This window comes from Bombina bombina, chromosome 1 (genome assembly GCF_027579735.1).
Source record: "Bombina bombina isolate aBomBom1 chromosome 1, aBomBom1.pri, whole genome shotgun sequence".
Classification (NCBI taxonomy): Eukaryota; Metazoa; Chordata; class Amphibia; order Anura; family Bombinatoridae; genus Bombina; species Bombina bombina.
In genome coordinates, this window is record NC_069499.1 from 871,191,541 (window position 1) to 871,215,426 (window position 23,886).

Consider the following 23,886-nt stretch of genomic DNA (forward strand, 5'->3'; position numbering starts at 1 on the left):
GCGAGAACAACAATGGACCTTAGTTACAAACCGCTAAGATCATCAACCTCCAGGCAGATTCTTCTTCCAATTTCTGCCTGAGAGTAAAACAGTACAACGCCGGTACCGTTTAAAAATAACAAACTCTTGATTGAAGGTAAAAACTACACTAAGTCACCATATATCTCTTGATACTTCCTTTCTTGTCGAGAGTTGCAAGAGAATGACTGGGGGTGGCAGTTAGGGGAGGAGCTATATAGACAGCTCTGCTGTGGGTGTCCTCTTGCAACTTCCTGCTGGGAAGGAGAATATCCAATGGACTGGATACACCTTTACAAGAGAAATTTGCATTTATTTTTTATTAATAATTACACTGATATTGACAGCTTTTGCACCAAGAAAAAAAATCCTTCTATATATTTCTTAAACTTGAGGAATAAATTATTCAATTCCACACACACTTTTTTGTAGACATTTTATTTTTTTTCCTAATACATGGTGAATACATTAGCTTTTCAGAACACAAATATTTACAAAACCACAAATAATGTCTCAAAGCTGCTGCACATCCATTAACAATAAAAAAAAATATTTAGTGCTTTGTCAGCTAATGGCTCCTTAAACATATTTCATTGATAGTTTTTTTTTTAGATTTATACATATTATATACAATACAAAAACGGATATGAAGACAGCATGCAGAATTCAAAATTTCTTTATTTCCTCCTCTGTCACTAAAAATCATGCACATATGTGTTTGCATATTATATATAATAAAATATATACACACACATGCACAAAGTGCCTTAAAGCATCAAGGATCTAAGCAAACATTGTAAACGGAAGTAGAAAACTTACTGTTCAAAAGCAATTTCTTTAAATTAAAAAAATCTATATAATAAGTTAGTGACACTTGGAGGTATTTTGGCTGAGAGCAGTTTAAAGTTGGTGGTTTAAGTGAATGTCTGTGATAAGCAGATATATAGGTCATACCCTTTTGACAGGGTAGCCATCTTGCTTTTCGTTATGCAGGGGGAAAAAAAAAAGAAAGTTTGCTTTTTTGAGAGGTTAATGAATATATGTAACAAGTAGAACAGAGAATTAGGGTATGAATGGAGTCTGGAAGACATTAACTGGGCATAATAGGTGGATGGGTAAGTGTTTTTTTTATATATATATATATTTTTTAAATGCTCTGGTTTATGGAAGTATTATGTACAGTTGAAGTAACATTTGAAGTTAGAGTCACAACATCTCTCACCCACTGCCAAAATAAGCCAGTTTGCCACAGTCTTTTTTTTTTTTTTTTTTTTTAACTTTATTTTGTAAGGGAGGTGCGAGTCGGTCTGACCACTCCTGTTTTTTTCCAGCCCTCCTATTTCCCTATCCCTGTGCCTCTCATGTGTGACACAAGTTCACTCGCTGGTCGCATAAAATTAAACCTTGCTTTTCAGAAATGGCTTTCTGCACCAGTTGAAGGTAGGGGCAGGTTACAAGGGCATCCGTGTTTTGATGGTCACTCAGGGTGGGTTGAATCAGGATAGATTCAGGATGAAGCTGAAGGGAGTAAAATAAAAATAAAAATAAAAAAATGTTGAATGAATAGATCATTCTAATCTAACCCATACGGTTGGTGTGTGAGCCATTTTTAACATTTGTATAAAATTTGTGATAAAGTTGTTGCTGAATAATGTTGGTCCCAGATATTGTGGGTAATCTTATGTCAGAAACATTTATGGGAGCCCCTGAGAAGCAACACGCTGGGGGAGTGGCCAATATACCCAGACCTGCCTTCTAGCAGTGTGGTAGTGCATAATTCCAGCTAAGATTTTCATTAAAAAAAACAAAAAACAAAACAAAAAAAAAACACCTGTCTAAACCTTAAATCTAACTGTTCCAAAGACAAAAGGCTGCAGGGAAAAAAAGAAAAAAGTGTATGTCGTTGGAATAGATTGACAACCGGACACAGAATGGACAGCTCTAAAATGATCCTAAAGCACAGCCTAAAATACATTTAATCAAGGCACAATAATAATAATAATAAAAAAAAAAAAAAATGGAGGAGGTGGAATGACTGAAGAGATATTAAAAAAAAAAAAACAACAACTGTATAATAGAAAAACACATAGGGCTCGTTTCCATTGAGGTGGTAAATTGTGGAAACTGGTGGTAACATAAAATAATTTATCTCCATTAACGTCTATGGAGATTTTTTAAGTTACCACCAGTTTCCACACTTTACCACCTTAATGGAAACTAGCCCAATGTAGGAAAGGACACATTGCCCTAGTTTCCATTGAGGTGGTAAAGTTTGGAAACTGGTGGTAACATAAAAAATTTCCATAGACTTTAATGGAGATAAATGTTATCACCAGTTTCCAAACTTTACCACCTCAATGGAAACTTAACCATTGTCGGTAGGAGCAATAGGGAATGCTGGGAAACAAAAATTGTGCCAAAATAACATACAATCTCCCAGGCTCCCTCAGTGCTCATGGGATAAAAATCTGGATTTCTGTCTGCACGGTCGGGATTAAAGTCAATGATCAGCCCTAAGATTGAAAGTTTCTACAACCGAGACTATAAAGTAAGTGGACACCCAAAAGGGGATTAATGAAGAGGATACACATATAAGAATGTAAATACATACTTGTGTGTGTGTATGTATGTATATCTCAATAGTGGAAAAGCACACTCCCAATTGCTATATAACAAGTACCAGGGTGCATAAGATCCTCAAACACAGTCCAGCAATAGCACTGTCTGGATTTAAGTCACAGCAAAATTTATTGTGAAAGTTTTCGGAGCATTCACTCCTTCCTCAGTGAATGCTCCAAAAACGTTCACAATAAAGTTTGCTGTGACTTAAATCCAGAGAGAGCTATTGCTGTTTATACATAGTGCAGAATTATATATATATATAATATATATATATATATATATATATATATATATATATATATATATATATATATATATTTTAGCTGAGCGCCAGGTTTCTAAAACAAATTGATAGATAGATATTTAACAAAGAAAACAGAACACCGCTCCTGGCTCTACTGAGCGGGTCTGTTTTCTTCTGCTAAGCGAGCTACATTGAGTTTATAAGCATGATCGGGACGGCTGTGATTAGACAGCGTGCACGCGATGCGCTTAGCAGAAGAAAACAGACCCGCTCAGTAGAGCCAGGAGCAGCGTTCTGTTTTCTTTGCTAAATATCGTTCTAACAATTTGCTTTAGAAACCTGGCGCTCAGCTAATATATATAATTGTGCACTATGTGCAGAATTATATAACATTATTTGCTAGGTTTACTGGCCCTTTAAAAAATAAAGATGCTGCTATCTTTATTTATTTTTTAATAAAATACACTACATTGTATTTTGGGGGCACATTTATAAAATGAACCAGAGATCGGATCTCTGGTTTACTTTATAAGTGCCAATTGCTACCTCGAGCTTGCGGTAGCAATAACTAGCCACTTGTAATGGCTGGTTAATTATAGCGCGTGTGCAATAATTTAGCGCTTAACTTTTATTCTAGCCCTTAAAATCTTAAATTTCAAACATTTAATATTGTACTCTTTTTTTTTGTTGATGATTTTGATGTATCTGACAGTTTAAGGTCTTTACACTCACTGTGCCTTAAAATGAGAAATAGAATTCATGAATTTATAGAAAGTTGTTGAATGAAGAGACAGTCTAATCTATTTGAGAATGTTTATTGTTTAAAAACAGATAATCCTTTTATTACCCATTCCCCAGTTTTGCATAACCAATACGGTTATATTAATATACTTTTTACCTCTGATTACCTTGTACCTAAGCCTCTGCAGACTGCCCCCTTATTTCAGTTTTTTTGACAGGCTTGCATTTTAGTCAATCAGTGCTGACAGATAAATAACGCCACAGTTTTATCTATATGGCACACATGAACACTAACTGTGAAAAACTGTCAAAATGCACTGAGATAAGAGGCAGCCTTTAAAGGGCTTAGAAGTTACTCTATGAGCCTACTTAGGTTTAGCTTTCAACAAAGTATACCAGAGGACAAAGCATATTTATTGAAAGGTAAATTGGAAAGTGGTTTAAAATTGCATACCCTATCTGAATCATGAAAGCTTAAAAAAGGGACAGTCTACTCCAAAAATGTTATTGTTTATAAATATATATAATCCCTTTATTACCCATTCCCCAATTTTACACAGACAGCCTGGTTATATTAATATACTTTTTACCTCTGTGATTACCTTGTATCTAAGCCTCTTGACAGCCCCCTGTATTTATTTATTATTGACTTGCATTTTAGCCAATAAGTGCAGTATCATCCACAACTCCACAGGAGAGAGCACAATGTTACCTATATGGCTCACATGAATTAGCTGTCTCTTGTGAAAAGCTAATAAAGCATGTGATAAGAGACTGTTTGTAGTGGCTTAGAAACAGGCAGAAATTAAGAGGTTTAAATGTTATAAAGTATATTATAAAATTTTAGCTGTGCAAATCTGGGGAATGGGTAGTATAGGCGTTATTTATCTTTTTCAATGGTAACCATTCTGGTATAGACTGTCCCTTTAAATATTGACTATCAAATTAATAGTGGGGGGTTTTCAGTAACTACTATGTAATTGGTCAATTTCACTCTTGAAATTTGTCAACTCCTTTATTTTTTGGAAAAAATGTTGGAACCCTATTTTGACAGGGACAACTTGAAGGCTTTGACAATGAGCAGAGGGTGGCAGGACCCTTGCTGTATGGAGCGTGCTGTACATAGAGGGGCCAATCCTTTCTTCATCTGAGTAATATAGACACTTGCTAGAGCAGAGATCCATATCAGTCTACGGGTGTGGGTAAAAGCCAGATCCTGCCGGATCCATGCCTAATTTAGACAAATACACACAAATTTAATTGTTTTCCATACAAACACATCCAGACACTTTTGGATCCAACAACATTTTACTACAAATCATTTGGGTCCTTTCAGAAAAACAGCCGGATCCATGCCTAATTTAGACAAATACACACAAATGTAATTGTTTTCCATACAAACACATCCAGACACTTCTGGATCCAACAACATTTTATTGCAAATCATTTGGGTCCTTTCAGAACCAGCACTTTTTTTTTTTTACAGAAAAACAGCCGGATCCATGCCTAATTTAGACAAATACACACAAATTTAATTGTTTTCCACACAAACATATCCAGACACTTCTGTATCCAACAAGATTTTACTGCAAAACATTTGGGTCCTTTCAGAACCAACACTTTTTTTTACAGAAAAAAAGCATACCTAATTTAGACAGATACACACAAACACATCCAGACACTACTGGATCCAACAAAATTTTACTCCAAAACATCTGGGTCCTTTCAGAACCAACACTTTTTTACAGAAAAACAGCCGGATCAATGCCTAATTTTAACAGATACACACAAATTTAAGTGTTTTCCAGACAAACGCATCCAGACACTTCTGGATCCAACAACATTTTACTTGAAAACATCTGGGTTCTTTCAGAACCAACATTTTTTTACAGAAAAACAGCCTGATCCTGCCGGATCCATGCCTAATTTAGACAAATACACACAAATTTAAGTGTTTTCCATACAAACACATCCAAACACTTCTGGATCCAACAACATTTTATTGAAAAACATTTGGGTCCTTTCAGAACCAGCACTTTTTTTACAGAAAAAAACTGGATCCTGCCGAATCCATGCCTAATTTAGACAAATGCACACAAATGTAATTGTTTTCCACACAAACACATCCAGACACTTCTGTATCCAACAACATTTTACTGCAAAACATGTGGGTCCTTTCAGAACCAACACTTTTTTTTTTTACAGAAAAACAGTCGGATCCTACCGGATCCATGCCTAATTTAGACAGATACACACAAATTTAAGTGTTTTCCACACAAACAAATCCAGACACTACTGGATCAAACAACATTTTACTCGAAAACATCTGGGTCCTTTCAGAACCAACACTTTTTTTTAAAGAAAAACATCTGGTCTTTTTAAGAACCAACACTTTTTTTTACACAAAAACAGCCAGATCCTGCCAGATCCATGTCTAATTTAGACAGATATACACAAATGTAAGTGTTTTCCACACAAATACATCCAGATACTTCTGATCCATCACTATTTTACACAAAACCATCTGGGTCCTTTCAGAAGTAACATTTTTTTTACGCAAAAATAATCTGATCCTAACATATCCATGTCTTATTTTGACAGATAGACACAAATACATCCATCTAGGTCCTTTCAGAACCAACACTTTTTTTTTTACAGAAAAACAGCAAAACTGTTGGTTCTAAAAGGACCCATGTTTTTGAGTAAAATGTTGTTGGATACAGAATTGTCTGAATGTGTTTGTGTTGAAAACACTTAAATTCGTGTGTATTTGTCTAAATTAGGCATGGATCCGGTAGGATCCGGCTGTTTTTCTGAAAAAAGTGCTGCTTCTGAAAGGACCCAAATGTTTTTGAGTAAAATGTTGTTTCATACAGGAGTGTCTGTATATGTTTGTTTGTGTGGAAAACACTTAAATTTGTGTGTATTTGTCAAAATTAGGCATGGATCTGGCAGGATCCGGCTGTTTTTCTGAAAGGACCCAAATGTTTTTGAGTAAAATGTTGTTGGATACAGAAGTGTCTGGATGTGTTTGTATGGAAAACACTTAAGAGTGTGTGTGTGTGTGTGTTGAAATTAGGCATGGATCCGGCTGTTTTCTGTACAAAAGTGTTGGTTCTGAAAGGACCCAAATGTTTTTGAGTAAAATGTTGTTTGATACAGAAGTGTATGGATGTGTTTGTGTGGAAAACACTTAAATTTGTGTATTTGTCTAAATTAGGCATGGATCCGGCTTTTACCCACACCCTCAGTCTACCTTACTCAAATGGTATAGAAGGCGTAAATCTAGAGGTTCTCATGACCCTCTCAGACCTCTTCCTGATAGTACTGATATAGTTTTAAGATATTGGGAGAAATTATATTAAAAATAAAATTGGAAACTAGCTACTTGGGAAGGCCAATCATTTTGTAGATGGTTGCAAAATATACAGTCAGAATGCAATGGGTTAATTATGAGTAATGAAGACTGATGTTAATAGAGGTGGGTCAAGTTCCCCCATCACCAACTCTTACCTTGATGAGGTATCCCTTTCATAAGCAGACCCACTCTTTTGGTGCTTGCAATACACTTCGTGTCTGGTCTCCCATCTGCACAAGTCCACTGTATTCATCTGGAGAAAGCTAAAGTAGAAGTAACAAAACAAATAAATCGGGGCCTCCAAAATCTCTGTACTTCATAGCTGCACCTGCTGTATTGCAGGTCCCTTCACCAACACAGGAGAAAGCTTCTCTGTAAACCCCCACCCCCCACCCCAAACTGACAGGAGACACTGGCCAACAAGCTCACAGTAGCAGCATTTTAACTAGATTTCCAGACAACTTTGTTTAGATGAAGTCCAGGTCGAACAGCTTTAGCTGCAAGTTAGATAACGTGTTATTTTTTAGGACTTCTGGATTGTGTAAAAAGAGTCTAGCATGCTGTGCAAAGGCTGCACGTATGTGCGCATGCAGTATGTACCCCTTTGTGTATGTGTATAAAGTGACATGTGTACACATAAACCTGTGTTAGAACACTTTATGTAGAACTTCCTGCATCTTTTAGGCTCAGTGTCTTCTGCCAGACTGATCCATTCACTGCTGCACTGCATATGCAGCTATCTGACAGCAAAGAGTTAAAACAAAAACAATAACACTCCTCTATAATTTAACCCCTTCAGTACCAGGCCTCACCCAGCAAAACCCTCTGGCACCACACAGATTTTAAAAATAAATAAATAAAATTAAAAAAAAAAAAATAAGTGCAAATTAACATGCCAGCGTCTAAAAACATCTACACCCTTGGAAACCTGTGATTGTCCTCAAATTATCAGAAGCCACCACCCGAAAACACAACACGGTCCTGCTAGCATCTAATCTCTGGGGTGCAGCTTCAAAAGTGCAAACAAAGAATTATTTGCAGTACCAGACCTGCCCTTGAGAATCTGATAGAGTTTGAGAGAAACCTATTCTTGGATATCAGAAGATAAAAAGTGTGAAAGGTTAGCACATACAGTATTATAAGGCACAGCAAAATGGCTAAGCCAATTAGAAAATGAAGGTGTTTGTGCATGTAACTACAGAGACATATCAGTGGATGGAAAAAAGAAATTATGAATACAAAAAAGGTTTTGTTCAAGATGTGTTTTATATGATGTATAATTTAGGTTATTGCACTACTGAATTATTCAGCAGGTCTGGTAATGAGGAGCAATTTGTTAAACCAATGTTTTTGAAACCTGTTCTCAGGCCTCCCCTACAGGCCAGGTTTTCAGGATTACCTGGGATGAGAGCAGGTAAAATAACCAAGTTTACTAATCAGCTGATTATTTCACCTGCGCTCTAGTTCAGATATCCTCAAAATGTGGCTTGTTAGAGAGGCCTGAGGACAGGTTTGAAAACCAAGTGAGCTAAACTAAAAATCAGGTGCAAGAGCTCAGGATTCATGCATTCTGCGTGGAAAAAAATTTAAATTATCAGATAAGCTGAGGGAAACAGCCAATCAGGTGTCAGCTTTCAAACAACCTCCCCATCATGGCCCCCGCTGGATTTGTATCCCAATAAAACCAACAACACCAATGAACACCAGGAAGGCTTACAAACCATACCACAACAAAGAGGGGGGGCACCTCATAAGAGAAGTGGCGAAACATCATCCTGACGAGGAGCAGGGGAGGGGAGAAAAACAGGACATTAGATTCCAAGATCCCCACTTTGAAACGCAGCTCTATAAATATATAGTAATTAACACTGAAGCTTTTTTTTCTACCTTGTTTCCAATTAACAAGGTCAAAAACCTGTCCTATAAGTATCCAAATAAATATATATATTTTTTTAATAAAGAGTATGTTCTTTACATAAACTTAATGTGTTTAACTAAAAAGAAATCAGCAGCATTTTTTTTTTTAATATATAAACAGAGGGCTCCCTTTTGAGATTATGTTGACTTATGTAGTCTTAGTAAAAATGTGTTTTTGACTAAGGTCAGGCAATTAATTTAGTCTGATAGGTTAGTTCATATAAATATAGATTGTATTATTATTACCTTATTACTGTTCACTATTCATTTATTTTGCACTACTATTATTTATTACACTCTACAAGTTCAAACAAACAAAAAAAAAAATTTGTTCATTCAGTGCAGGAACAATTTGTCCCCCAAAAAAACAAGCCTGAAATACATTTTGAAAATACCTTTGTAGACTACGTTTTTTTTGTTTCATCTAAATGTCCCTTTAATGACTTCCACAGACTCTTACACAATTATAAACCCAAAGCTGAAAAACACCATAGAGCATGAGGTGTTTTGTAAAATATAATTGAGAGAGTGAGAGTGAGAGAGAAGTGAGAAAACATGGTTTTATATGAAGTAAACACTCACCTGGTAACCCTGGAAGAAGCTCAAGATATCCTTCATTCCCATGTTGTATGGCATTCCCTGCATACGAACCAACCCGCCAGGCTGTGGCAACATTGCAGCATGAGAGGCAGATGCTAGTGCTCCCGCTGGGGTGGCAAGGTAACCAACTGTAGTAGGGGAGACCGGTGGGCTGCAAATAGGGACACATTGATGTGTTGTTATTGGGTAGAAACATGTTCCTGCAGATCAAGTTAAAAGCTGCCCAAATATGCTGCTGCATAGCCCTTATAACAGGGATGTATTGGTTTGCACCAACAGAACTCCGGGTCATCAATTGTTCTGGGTTTTTAAACCACACTTTTGCCGTGTCACCACTATCCTGTAAACTCACTACTACCATCCAACAAACCTATTAGTGATTAAAGGGCTAGATTTCGAGTGGAGCGTATTAAAAGTTAAAAGTTTTTGCACAATTGCCAACCCGACGCACGCAAAAAGCCATACTTGGAATATTGTGACCACATTAACGTATTCCCCCAAACACTTAAAGGGACAGTCAAGTCCAAAAAAAAACTTTCGTGATTTAAATAGAGAATGTAATTTTAAACAACTTTCCAATTAACTTGTATCACCAATTTTGCTTTGTTCTCTGGGTATTCTTAGTTGAAAGCTAAAACTAGGAGGTTCATATGCTAATTTCTTAGACCTTGAAGACTGCCTCTAATCTGAATGTATTTTGACCACTAGAGGGCATTAGTTCATGAGTTTCATATAGATAACATTGAGCTCATGCACGTGAAGTTACCCAGGTGTGAGCACTGATTGGCTAAAATGGATGTCTGTCAAAAGGACTGAAATAAGGGGCCAGTTTGCAGAGGCTTAGAAACAAGGTAATCAGAGGTAAAAGGTGTATTTCTATCATAGTGTTGGTTATGCAAAACTGGGGAATGAGTAATAAGGGGTTTATTGCGTATATATATATATATATATATATATATATATATATATATATATATATATATATATATATATATATATATATATATATATATATATATATATATATATATATATATACACACACACACACACACACACACATATATACACATATATACACACACACACACACACACATATATATATATATATACACATACACACACATTTTTTATATTTTTTTTAACGAATGTGTGTGTATATTTGAGCCCCTTGCACCCAATTAGATGAAAACATGTAAAATCATTTATGCAATAGTCATATTTAATAAAGTGTTTAAGTATGTTGGGTTAGTGCACTTGGTTAAACTCAATCGGGTTTGGGTGACTTGTTGGGTGTTAGTTTTGTTTTCTTTCCCACTTTTCGCACTCCATTTAAAAAGGGACAGTCTACACCAGAATTTTTGTTGTTTAAAAAGAAAGATAATCCTAGTCCTAAATGGGCAAAAAGGGACAATAAACCAGTTGAGATTTTTATATAAAAATGTTTAGTTTTAAATAATGAAACATCTATATTTTTCCGTATTTATTTTGTCCCCTTCCATTTAAATTTAGTTTTGAAAATGTATGACTAATTGTCAGAAGGTGAAATGCACCCTTCAGACCCTGCAACATAGTTCCCAGAACATCAGGAAATCAATGCACTATATGACAGTGACAGCTTTGTTGTCTGCAGACTAAATGCCATATTGGTTCCTCCAAATAAGAAAAATGGTGGGTGAAGTTTGGCTACTGAAAAATAATTTAAGTGAGAAGGATGTTAAAAATAGAGATTTAGCTGATATGCCATTCTACAGCAATACAACAAAACTGTCTTACAAGGCATTTACAATCACTTTAGAAAGGAAAATAGTTGTTTGTCCACTAGATATCTCCAACTGGTCTGGGTCTTTCTGTAACAGGCTAGGAGGTCTGACAACTGTCCCTCCTTCAGCTTCTCCACACAGCTAAAAATGTCCCCGCTTCCAGGAACTGCCCTAACGCAACCAACAATCTGCTTGTCCCTGCACAAACTCACCCATGCCACACCCTGCTTCCACTTGCAACACTGACTCCACCCCCCATGTTACAACCCCACCCACCAAGCGAGCACTGTTTAAAAGTCGTCCTCACCTTTGTCTCCAGGAAATGTTGGGAGCTATGCTACTAAACCAGAAAAGCTAAAAAGCATTACTTTATCAATAGCCTATACAGAATAGTTTTTGTTGGAATGTGTATTGCACATCACTTGACCACTAAGAAAAGCAACCGACAGAAGGTGCCAATATAAATATATATACATATATATATATATATATATATATATATATATATATATATATATATACACATACACACATACACACACATATATACACATATACAGGATTTAATTAATTTTGATACCTTTGTTCAAATTTTTATATAACATTCTATTTTCAAATTTTCGTTTTTTTGAATTTTTCAATAACATTCGAAAATATTCATTTGAATAATAATAGAATGTTTGATATCACATTCAATTTTGAAATGTAATATTCAAATTTGAACGTGACATTCAAAAACTGTAAATAAGATTCAGTAATAGAATTTTTAAGAATATGGAAATCGAATGTACAATAACATTCGTTCTAACATTCTAACATTCGAATTAGAATATAAAAAACATTTTAATATAAATTTATATTTATTAACCTTACCTAGGGTAATAGGCTGTGTAATTCATGTAAAGTTGTGTGGCCTGGGCTGGGTAATATGCCACAGCAGAAGGCGTTACAGCTGGCGTGTGGGGACTCCTCGTGGCAGCCAACAGTGCAGGGGATGGGTAAAGTGCAGCAGCTTCTGATGGCATAATGGCCGCAGCCTGGAAAGCAGCATATGTCGGAGGGGAGAGACCTACAGGGGATAAAAGGGTCATAATAAGAGCGTAAAAAAAAAAAAAAAAAAAAAAAAAAACACCCAATGAAAGCAAAATTGAGAAACTGAAGTCCACTCTTAGAGATTGCTCATGAACACCTACAGTAATTAGCTCAAATACCACCCTTGAATGTTTAATGTTCCAAAAACCCTCAAATGGTTTACTAGTTGACAAATCACTTATGCACTGTATATCTGCATAAGTTTATTGTGAATAAAATACAAATGAAGAGTTCCCACAGAACCAATGCAAGCTTTGAAAATTACAGAGCAGCCTGGAAGCAGAGAAAGCAAGAGAGAAAAATGTACCAAAGTCTTGCTTACATTAGATCTAATTTAGGGCATCGGTTGTGTGTGGTCAGACTACTTTTTAGTCAAAAACACCATAAGATCATAGTTGCCAACTGACAGGGATTTCCAGGAGAATCCCCCCTCTCTATTCCATGCTATACTCTTGTGTGCAGACTCACAAAAGTATCCTTCAGTATTGGTATTTTAAGACCCATAGCACAAATATCTTGTTATTCATTAACAAAATTACAACATGCGCATTGGCCAATACACAAAAAAAGTCTGTGGGGGAAAAAAATAAAACACCTTAAAAAGGACATTAAACCCAATTGTTTTCTTTTCATGATTCAGATAGAGCATACGATTTTAAACAACTTTCTAATTTACTTCTATTATTAAGTTTTCTTCCTTCTCTTGGTATCTTTTAGGGACAAGCAGGGACATAAGCTCGGGAGCACTATATGGCAGCAGTTTTGCAAAAATGTTATCCATTTGCAAGCGCACTGGATGGCAACTATTTCCTGTCATGTAGTGCTCTATACACCTACCTAGGTATCTCTTCAACACAGGATATCATGGGAACAAAGCAAATTTGATAAAAAGAAGTAAATTTGAATGTTTTCTAAAATTGTATTCTTTATCTGAATCTAAAAAGAAAATTTTTGTGCTTCATATCCCTTTAACGCTAAAAAAATATATATATGTTATTGAATAGTAGTATTTAAAACAAGTTAAAAATGTTGTGCATGAAAAATATGAAAGTTGTTTTAATGTCAACTTAAAACCGGCAATGTGCGTGCATAACTCAAGCATCAGTTGATTGGTGAACTGGGACGTACCATCGTAAGCTTAAAAACAGGAAGTAGTTTTATTCAGGACAAAAACAGTTTTTTTTTTTTTTTTTTTTTTATATATATAATATAGATTTAAGATAGCCCCATTAAAAAAATAAATGAATAAATAAATATATATATAAAAAACACAACCCAAAAAAAATAAAACATAAAAGTATGGACTTGAAATGTTATATTCCTTTTTACCTATTTACTATTATAACCCTAAAGTGGACATTTAAACAGTATATTCTCCTCAATATTGTATATTTATTTATTTCTTTAAAGAACCAAAAAAAAACACTTGAAATTAACATAAAAAGTTGGCAACTATGCAGCGAGCGAGCAGCGCAAAGACCTACCACATTACCAGCAGGTAGCAGCGGAGAGTGAAGGCCGGCAGACTTACATGGTAACTTACATGGCGGAGGTGATAAACCACTACGATTCAATGTGCCACCCATTAACACAAAGTTCATCTCCTCCCCAGAGCACTGGAAAACCTCTACATAGCGATCCTTCATCATCTTCTTGTGACATTTCTGAGCTACTAGCAAGGCCCTATCAGAGGACTTCATCTGAATAAACGCATCTCCCGACGGCCTTCCCTAAAGGAACCAAATAACAAATATTACCATTATTGGAGAACTAAACGGTAAACAAAAAAGGTACAAGGAACACAAATACATACGCTGCAACTACTAATTTCAGTAAAAAAAAAAAAAAAAAAAAAACACACACAAGTAGAAAAACATGCCTATCTGAATTTCCGATTTGTGTTGAACAATTCAGCTGCTGGTTTTTAATAAAAATTTAAATTTCAGAATCATTTTGATCAAGAATACACACACATATATATATATATATATATATATATATATATATATATATATATATATATATATATATATATATATATATATATATGTGTGTGTGTATTCTTGATCAAAATGATTCTGAAATTTAAATCTCTATATATCTCTATATCTCTCCACACTTTTACATTCTCGATCCATCTCCCACTGCAAAAATTCTAGGTCACGCAATACCAACAATCTCATCTCCATTAACACACAGCACCTAACCCCTCCCTTTTCTTGTGCCCTCTGGAATGCTCGCTCCGTCTGTAGCAAACTTACAACCTGTTTGTTTCCAACGCTTTCAACCTTTTAGCAATTACTGAAACCTGGCTATCTTCCTCTGGACCAACCTCCCAATTCCTTGACAACTTTGCTGCCTAAATTCCTTACTTTCTCTCTACAAATACTCCTGCTCTAATCTTAGGGGACTTCAACATCCCCATTGACAACCCATCTGCCCCTGCCTCTAAACTTCTCTCACTCACTAACTCCTTCGGCCTCTCACAATCCACCCTATTCCCTACCCACTGCGATGGACACTCGATTGACCCGATATTCTCCTATCTCTGCTCTCTCTCTGAGGTTGCATGTCGCCCATTTCCAATCTTAGACCACCATCTGCTCACCTTTAATCCTCATATAGATACTAAACCTACTTCCCCCTCTCGCCCCCGCACCAGTAGTAATCTGCACACTGTGGACACTCTCCAATCTTATTCAACTACATCTCCCCCACATTTCCACGATATCCTGCCCTGACCTTGCTATAACAATACTCTCTCCGCTGCACTTGACACTCTCGCTCCACCCCAACCTCGCAAAGCCCCATGTCATCAGCTCCAACCCTGGCACTCCCAACAAACATGTCACCTACAAAAATGAACGTGTCTGGAGGAAATCCAGCTTTGAACCTGATTTCATGCACTATAAGTTCATTCTTTACTCTTACACCTCTGCCCTTCGCTTAGCTAAGCACACATACTTCTCTTCTCTTATATCCACTCACTCCTCAAACCCTAAAAGACTCTTCTCCATTTTCAACTCTCTCCTCCACCCACCTTCACCACCCCCCTCATCTGTATTCAGTGCTCAAGACCTTGCTGACTATTTTTTCAATAAAACACTTGCAATCCAAGGAAACATCCCAACACAAACCTGCAATCTCCCAACTCTGCTCCCAGTTCCCTTTGTCTTCCTCACACCTCACTACCTGCCCACTTGACCCGATTCCTTCACATCTAATTTCTCCTCTGTCCACCACCCTCACTCCGGCTCTTACTCACATATTTAACCTATCCCTTTCTACCGGCTCATTCCCTGCCTCCTTCAAACATGCAAAGGTCACCCCCATCCTCAAAAAACCCTCCCTTGACCCTAACTCCCCTGCAAACTACCGTCCCATATCACTGCTCCCGCTAGCTTCAAAACTCCTTGAAAAACTAGTTTTCAATCGCCTAACCCACTTCCTGTCCTCCAACTCATTGCTCGACCTCCTGTAATCTGGCTTCCGTCCCCAACACTCAAAAGAGACTGCCCTCACCAAGGTTACTAACAATCTCCTTTCTGCTAAAAACAAAGGCTACTACTCTATACTCATCTTACTTGACCTATCTGCTGCCTTTGACACTGTTGACCATCCCCTTCTCCTACGGTCTCTCAGTTCTCTTGGTCTCTGTGACACTGCCCTCTCCTGGATTCACTCATCTCTCTAACAGATCCTTCTCCGTCTATTTTACTGGTAACTCCTCCTCTCTATTGCCCCTGTCTGTTGGAGTACCTCAAGGCTCCGTCCTGGGTCCTCTACTCTTCTCTATTTACACTTCTTCACTAGGTAAACTTATCAACAGCTATGGCTTCAGCTATCACCTCTATGCTGATGATACCCAGATCTACCTTTCCACCCCTGCACTCTCTCCTTCTGTCAACTCCCACATCAGCGACTGCTTATCTGGCATTTCCTACTGGATGGCCTCTCACCACGTAAAAATAAATATGTCCAAGACCAAACTACTTCTAATTCCCCCCCTCTAGCTCCACTCCAGTTTCTAATTTTTCTATCAATGTTGGCAGCACCACTATCTCCCCATTACCCCAAGTCCGCTGCCTAAGAGTCATGCTTGACTCAAATCTGTCCTTCATTCCCCACATCCAACTGTTCTCTTCATCCTGCCGCAACCACCTATGCAACATCTCCAAAATGTGTCCGTTTCTGAGTGCTGAAACTACTAAACAGCTCATCCACTCCCTGGTAATTTCCCGACTTGACTATTGTAACAACTTACTAACTGGCCTCCCTCTCTCCCACCTCTCTCCCCTCCAGTCCATCCTAAATGCATATGCCAGGCTAATCCACCTCTCTCGACGCTCTGTTTCTGCTGCACCTCTCTGGAAGTCCCTTCACTGGCTCCCCATTCACAACAGAGTTAAATTCAAAATTCTCACCCTGACCTACAAAGCCCTCAATGATGTCCCACCCTGTCCTCACTCATCAACAAATATACTCCTGCCCGTCCCCTAAGATCCAACAACGACCTGCTTCTTGTGTCCTCTACCATCACCTCCTCTCATTCTAGACTACAGGACTTCTCTCGTGCGGCACCAACCCTCTGGAACGCACTTCCTTGAGATGTCAGACTTGCCCCTAACCTCTCCTCCTTTAAACGTTCCCTAAAGACCTTTCTGTTCAGGGAAGCTTATCACCCGACTTATCAACAAACTAACTTCACTTAACTAACAGTTGCCCTCTATCTCCTCACTAATATCATTCTCACCTCTGCAGTCCCCACCTCCTGTTTCCATCCTCCTACCCATCTAGATTGTAAGTTCCCACGGGAATAGGGCCCTCAATTCCCCCTGTATTTGTCTGTAAAATTTTGTGTCTTATCGTATTGTTTCTCCATTGTACTGTTATCCTTGTACCCATGGGCAGCGCTGCAGAATCTGTCGGCGCTTTATAAATAAAGAATAATAAAATATATATATATATATATATATCCATCCAAAATTCCAGATCTTACCCACAAGTGGAAAACTGCCTGGGCGCAACTTTAAACAACAAATAGCAGCCAAAAAGAAGTGCACTCTCAGGTCTTTCACAGCAAAAGTTACTTTATTGATGTAACGTTTTCGGAGGACTTGCCTCCTTCATCAGCATAGTAAATTAAACACAAAACACAAAATAAATAGTGTCATACTCACAATTATCATTCAAAACCATGCCCCTTTCCCTTGGCGCCAAACTACCGATGTTGGAACGCATACTGCGTTCCACCAGCGATAAGAACCGGAAGTGGTGTACTGCATCACTTCCGGAAGACAAATATTACTTACAATATTGAATAAAGTAAATCGTGAAAAGTGAATCAAAAAATTCAAAGCGTGTCTAATGGGTGACTCATAAAAACAACAAGTATTGGTGCAGATACTATAATCTGAAAAGCAGAACATGTGCAGGAAATAAGTGTTATTCCACAACGGGTTGCCCGTTGCCATGGCAACCTATGTACACTAATCGTGCCCCACTCGCATACTGAAAATAATTTTTCAAAAAATGTGCTCACCGAGTTTGTGTAGTAACCTGTGAACTTAAACGGTGCAATGCTTAATCATACGCATATGTATTAAGAGTAACTGGAAGATACACTGCCTACTTTGGTAGCGTGTAATTTCGTATTATGCTGAAAATTTAAAGCCATACACTACTGCATTTAAAATATCATCCCTACTTCTTTTGGGTAAGGTATACCCTTAAAGATTGCTGGATTGCACCTAAATAAGGGGGACATATTCCCCAAGATTGCAATGTATACAAAATTTCCAGGGTGATGATGTATATTAGGTATACTTAGGCTAGGATATCCCTGAGAGCTTAATTTTGAATGATATGTAGGTACCCTATGCTTTATAAGACCCTGGTTATTTCAATAGGCAACCTAGTAATAGAATCCCCCCAGTTATGGTTAACTGGCTAGCTGAGACTAGGTCATTCTCTCCATGAACCTTAGTTTTTGCTAAAAACAATGTTACCACACATTCCACATTTAACCCCTTACTGAATATTTCTGATTCAATAAGGATAACAAAAAAGGGAAATAAAAATTAAAAATTAAAATAAACATAAATTATGGTTCCCACATTCAATGCAGAAGTCCCACTGGGTGATGGTATGACTCTATAATTCCCAGGATTTATCATGTCCTTCTTGTCACAGAACCAACTGGAGTTTTGTATTACTCCCATGATTCTTCTTTGTTTAGGATATTATTTCACATATTTTTTCACATATTTTTTCACTCTTCTGCCTCTTCTAGCTGTTCTAGGAGCATCATTGTGTCTTTACAGCCTTGCTGGATTTAATAAACTCTGCAGATTGTAGAAAATGAAGATATTTCATCCACCTAGGTTGACCTATATGGGTTATCCTTAATGCGAGCCCAGAACTCACAGAGTCATAGTAGTCTAGGTACCGTACCCTTAGAATGTATCACACCTTAGTGCCACATTACATTAAGCTTTGAAATCGGGAGTTGTGTTAAGTCCACCTGGGTATACCGTGCCCAATCGGTACATCCACTGTGCTTCCCGCTGCAGGAGTATCTTGCCCCTGTCCCCAGCCCTATCTAGAGGGGGGACATGATCGATGAGTGTGTATCTTATTGATGCCACCGGATGTTTAAGTTGTGCACAATGCCTGGCCACAGGTTGATCTGAATCTCCAGACTTCAGAGCTGACCGGATAGCATGACGATGATTTGCCATTCTTTCTCTGAGGGTGCCCGTCGTCTTGCCAACATAAAAGCGAGAACAAGGACACACCAACAGATATATGACAAATGTTGTTGTACAGGTGATAGAGTGACGAATACTGAATTGTCGATTGGTGTGTGGGTGATGGAATGTCTTCGTATTCATAAGACCATTACAGGTGGTGCACCCCAGACATCTATATGATCCCTTGATGTTAGTATATGTCATGGATCTGTAGCTTGCCCTTGGGTCCATTTTGACCAGTAGGTCCCACAGGTTTGTGCCCCTCCTGTATCCCACCATAGGTGTAAGGTGGTTGCTAAAGCGTAGCTTTGGGTCAGATGACACAATCGGCCAATGCGTCCATAGAATCGATCCCACTTTTCTGGTACTGGGAGAAAATGTGGTAGCCATTATGAGCTTTTCATCTGTGGTTTGTCTTGGTTTCTTTGTTAACAGTTGTGTTTGTGTATATTGTGACACTTCCTCCATCATCCGTTTGATGTCTTGTGACTTATACCCTCTCTCTGCAATTTTTTCACCCATTTCCAACAACTGGGAGGCTCCCTTCGTAGGATCAGAGTTGTTCCTCACTGTCCTAATTAATTGTTATTTCAGTATGCCCTTTAGGAGTGCTGGGGGATGACAACTATCTGATCTCAACAGGGAATTCATGTCTGTGGGTTTGCTAAATAGTGTGCACCCCAGTCCCTGTGCCGTTTTGAACACCTTAAGATCAAGGAAATTGATGGAGTGCAAATCGGCAGACATTTTGAACCGAACCGTGGTTTGTGTGTTGTTAAACAGATCAAACCAGCCATGGAGTTCATCCATGCCCCCTCTCCAGATCAAAAAGATATCATCTATGAACCTACGGGACATTAAGAATAGTCCCATAAAATATGATGGCTTGAATGATGCCCCTCCTGCTTTAACCTCATCATTCAAGCCATCATATTTTATGGGACTATTCTTTGCTGATTGGCTCTATATACATACAGGACTTTTTTGGTAACCATTATTTCTACTGTGAGTATTGTCTAGCACTGACTTTTTAAAAAAAACATTTTTTTCATCTGTATCCAAACATATCAACTCAAGGGGATGGCCAGCAAGACTCCACGGAGAGTGCCATAGATGTGGTAGAAGACCCTGCAGGACAAGCCAGAGCAGCACAAATAGGGACCGCATCGTATACCCAGGATGATGCTGACCGAATACTGTTTGCTCCATTATCCAGGACAACTGGTGAGACTCCCTTAAACTTGTATTTTGCACTGTTAAAGCTTAGGAAGCGTGAGATAGACCTATCCCTGCACGGCAGTTATCTCTCAGATTACCATAGAAATGGGCATATACCAAGGGGTTTCAGAGTACATAACATTCCCACTATTGGTAGGGACAATCCCGAATTTAGAAAGAAATGGTGCTATATCTTGAACAAATGTTCATTTGATTTAATACTATTAGTAATTGAAGAGGTTACATCTATTCTAGCTAAAGTTAAAACAGAAATCCAACAGTTTGAAACAACACACAAAACAGTACTTGCAAATGACCAACAGGAGAATTGGTTATCTAAAATTAACACACAGATTGAAAAGTATAAGAATGACTTGATATAATTTAAAAATAGGAAATTGGAGGCTGTCAAGTCAGACTACACTCAAGGCAAGGTATATAAGTGGCTCACTGGTACTAGGGAGATCCAACCAAGAAGACAACGCGAAAGGCATGTACGGTTTGACACGATAGATACCAGTGGAGCAGAGTCCACAGATACAGAGAGAACATATGGTAATAAAGCATACACTTCTTCTAGTCCAGTAGACACTCTTGATCAATATAATGTACAATCTACCCCTCGACATTTTTTAGGGGTCACAACACGTTCACGGGGAGCAGACACTCTAGACCCCATATCAGGCGGGCGGGCATTAAGACACAGACCCCCAAGGAGGGGGAGACGAAGGATGCAATAATTAATTTAAGCTCCCATGTTCTGTCAGCTGATGAAGTACAACTGCTAAATAAAGGACTCATTTGTCCCCAGTACAATTACTACTGAATATGAACAGAAATTAGACATTCATAAACTGAACAGAACATTGAAACTTAAGGGTTTTTTTCAAAACACTGAGTCTGAGAATATTAAAACTCCCATTGAACGCAATTGTCATATACAAAGTACTTTTGAACCTGCAAATTGCAGTGCCAGCACTAAAACTTTCATACGTATGGTCTCTCAGGACCTAGACAAAGAAAGGGCACATACCACTTGGGCACATAATCTCACTCCAGCAGAAAGAAAGGCTATCACCACACTACAAAAAGACACCTCCCTTGTCATTAGACCAGCGGACAAAGAGGACATTGCAACTCAACCTTCTGATATAACAACATACAATACCCTGGGGTCTGATCCAACTGGCGTTTTTAAAAAACAACTGGACGACCTGCTATGTATGGGATATGTTTGTAGAAAAGAGCAGCAGCACCACACTTTATGAACTTTTAACTGCTTTTAATGATGAAACATACAGAAAAGCAATGACGTTTCGGTCATCAACTGACCTTAATCATGTTGTATACAGAAGTAACTAAACACACTACTTAAATAGCTACATGGGGAGGGGTCACAGATACCTGTGTGGGTGTGTACCCATATAGTTAACACTTTCATACATCAAACACAGTATGGTTCTCAAACTCCCTCTAGTGGATAAAGGTACTTCATTTTAAACTTCTATAGTAACCTATAAGACAAAATATAAATATATATATATTATAAAAACATCAATTTACGGTATTCTGACATCGCAAAAAGCAAATATTACAGTAACAATATATGTACATAATTACCTCACTTTTAACAATATATCCAGATAACATCTTAATATAATATATTCACAGCGTTACTTGCCAATCTATTTCCTTATTCATTCCTAAGGGGGCAAGAGTTTGTAATGTATAAATCCAAAATGTCAGAATACCGTAAATTGATGTTTTTATAAAATATATATATTTATATTTTGTCTTATAGGTTACTATAGAAGTTTAAAATGAAGTACCTTTATCCACTAGAGGGAGTTTGAGAACCATACTGTGTTTGATGTATGAAAGTGTTAACTATATGGGTACACACCCACACAGGTATCTGTGACCCCTCCCCACGTAGCTATTTAAGTAGTGTGTTTAGTTACTTCTGTATACAACATGATTAAGGTCAGTTGATGACCGAAACGTCGTTGCTTTCCTGTATGTTTCATCATTAAAAGCAGTTAAAAGTTCATAAAGTGTGGTGCTGCTGCTCTTTTCTACAAATTTGTCTACTTTGGGGGTTAGTGCAGAAACCCCTATAGCGTGCACCCTAAATTGGATGGTGAGTGCTGGGCCCATCTCTATTTTTCCATACTGACTGTTTGCACTGGGCTTCGTGCACTCCCTGCTTCTTATTAAAATATGGAGAACAAAAATGATGGAACAGAACCACAGACTTTTACCTATAGTGACCTTGAGGCGGCACGGATTACCACCTTAGTACGAGGTTCACAAAACTTTCTCCAAACTCCTCCAACAGAGGTATCAACTAAAGAATTTGAGAAATTAACAAAGAAGAATCTGGCTTATGGGCTACATGCCACGACTCTAGCGGAGTACCATAGAGTGAGACGTATACCGAGGGGCCTCCGCATGAGTGTGAGACCAACACTCATGCGTGACAACAAGGAATACTGTGAAAAATTCACCTACATTCTGAATAAGTGTTCCTTTGACCTCTTGGTACTCACAGTGGATTATCTGCAGCGGGACCTTGATATGCAGAAAGAGGAACTGTCACGCCTGGAGACAGCATTGAGAGCGATGATGACGGCCGAGGATGTGGATAAATTACTGCAATCTGTGAACAGTAATATTGCGGAAATGAAGGTCATCGAGGCACGAAAACGCCAAAAGTTCCAGAGGGACGAAGATGACTATCGCACTGGTATGGTGTATCGATGGGCAACGGATCCCAATTACGATGATAGGAGGCGACAAGGGTCGACCAATTGGAGACGGCAACGTCGGATGCGCGACACGGGCGCATCTTCCACGTCATCCACAAGCGACACGTCGGGGGACTCCGAAGGAGACGCAGGGGCGGTCGGAAGCACCGCCGGAAAAACAATGGATACCAAAACGAAGGAAGCCAGGCCACAGAGGACGGCACGGAACAAGACCAAGCAGAACTGATGGTGAATATTTCCAAACATACTCTAACAGACATAGAGAAACAGGTAGTCAACAAAGGACTGTCATTTTGTCCCATACCGAGATGTGACTTTTTTCAGTTACAAAGAGAATTGCATACTTTATTCCGCAATATTAAATTAAAGGCATATTTTGGACAATTACAGGGTGTTCAAGGACATAATACTAATGCAGACTCTGAGTATGGTAATAAACCTTTGTCTCTCAAAAATTTGGGTCTTAGATGTAAAAGCAATTTTAATCCTCAGGTGCATAACAACAGCATAGAAACTTTTATACAGCTAGTTCTGAGGGACATAGATGTACTCAAACAAAAACAGCTAGTCACAGATAGGGACAGGAAAACTCTACAGAGTAATTTCTCTAGACCTGAAAACGATGCACTATTAAGTTTGAAAAACAATAGTGAGATTATTTGCAAGCCAGCAGATAAGGGCGGAGCCACCGTCATTCTCGATAAGAATTATTATGTCCAAGAGATCAGGGGTCAATTACAAGATAAAACAGTGTATAAATTACTAGACAGAGACCCAACATTTGAGGTACA

General features: G+C 38.1%; 1 protein-coding gene across 3 annotated transcripts in view; it reads right to left on the reverse strand.

The window, feature by feature from the left end:
• Positions 1–678: 678 nt before the first annotated feature.
• Positions 679–23,886, reverse strand: part of ESRP2 (epithelial splicing regulatory protein 2) — a 64,192-nt gene continuing 40,984 nt past the window's right edge. Inside the window, exons 13-18 of one of the 3 annotated variants that reach the window (XR_008400187.1) lie at positions 13,889–14,087; positions 12,139–12,334; positions 9,483–9,651; positions 8,710–8,758; positions 7,139–7,246; positions 679–1,536 (exon numbers count right to left, since the gene is read on the reverse strand). Coding sequence is in view for 2 of the 3 variants with exons in the window: in XM_053699530.1 (XP_053555505.1) it covers positions 7,157–7,246; positions 9,483–9,651; positions 12,139–12,334; positions 13,889–14,087 (654 nt within the window). In the remaining variant the exon portion in view is untranslated. The remainder of the gene's footprint in view (positions 1,537–7,138; positions 7,247–8,709; positions 8,759–9,482; positions 9,652–12,138; positions 12,335–13,888; positions 14,088–23,886) is intronic. The other 2 variants (XM_053699531.1, XM_053699530.1) reach the window with 2 other exon arrangements.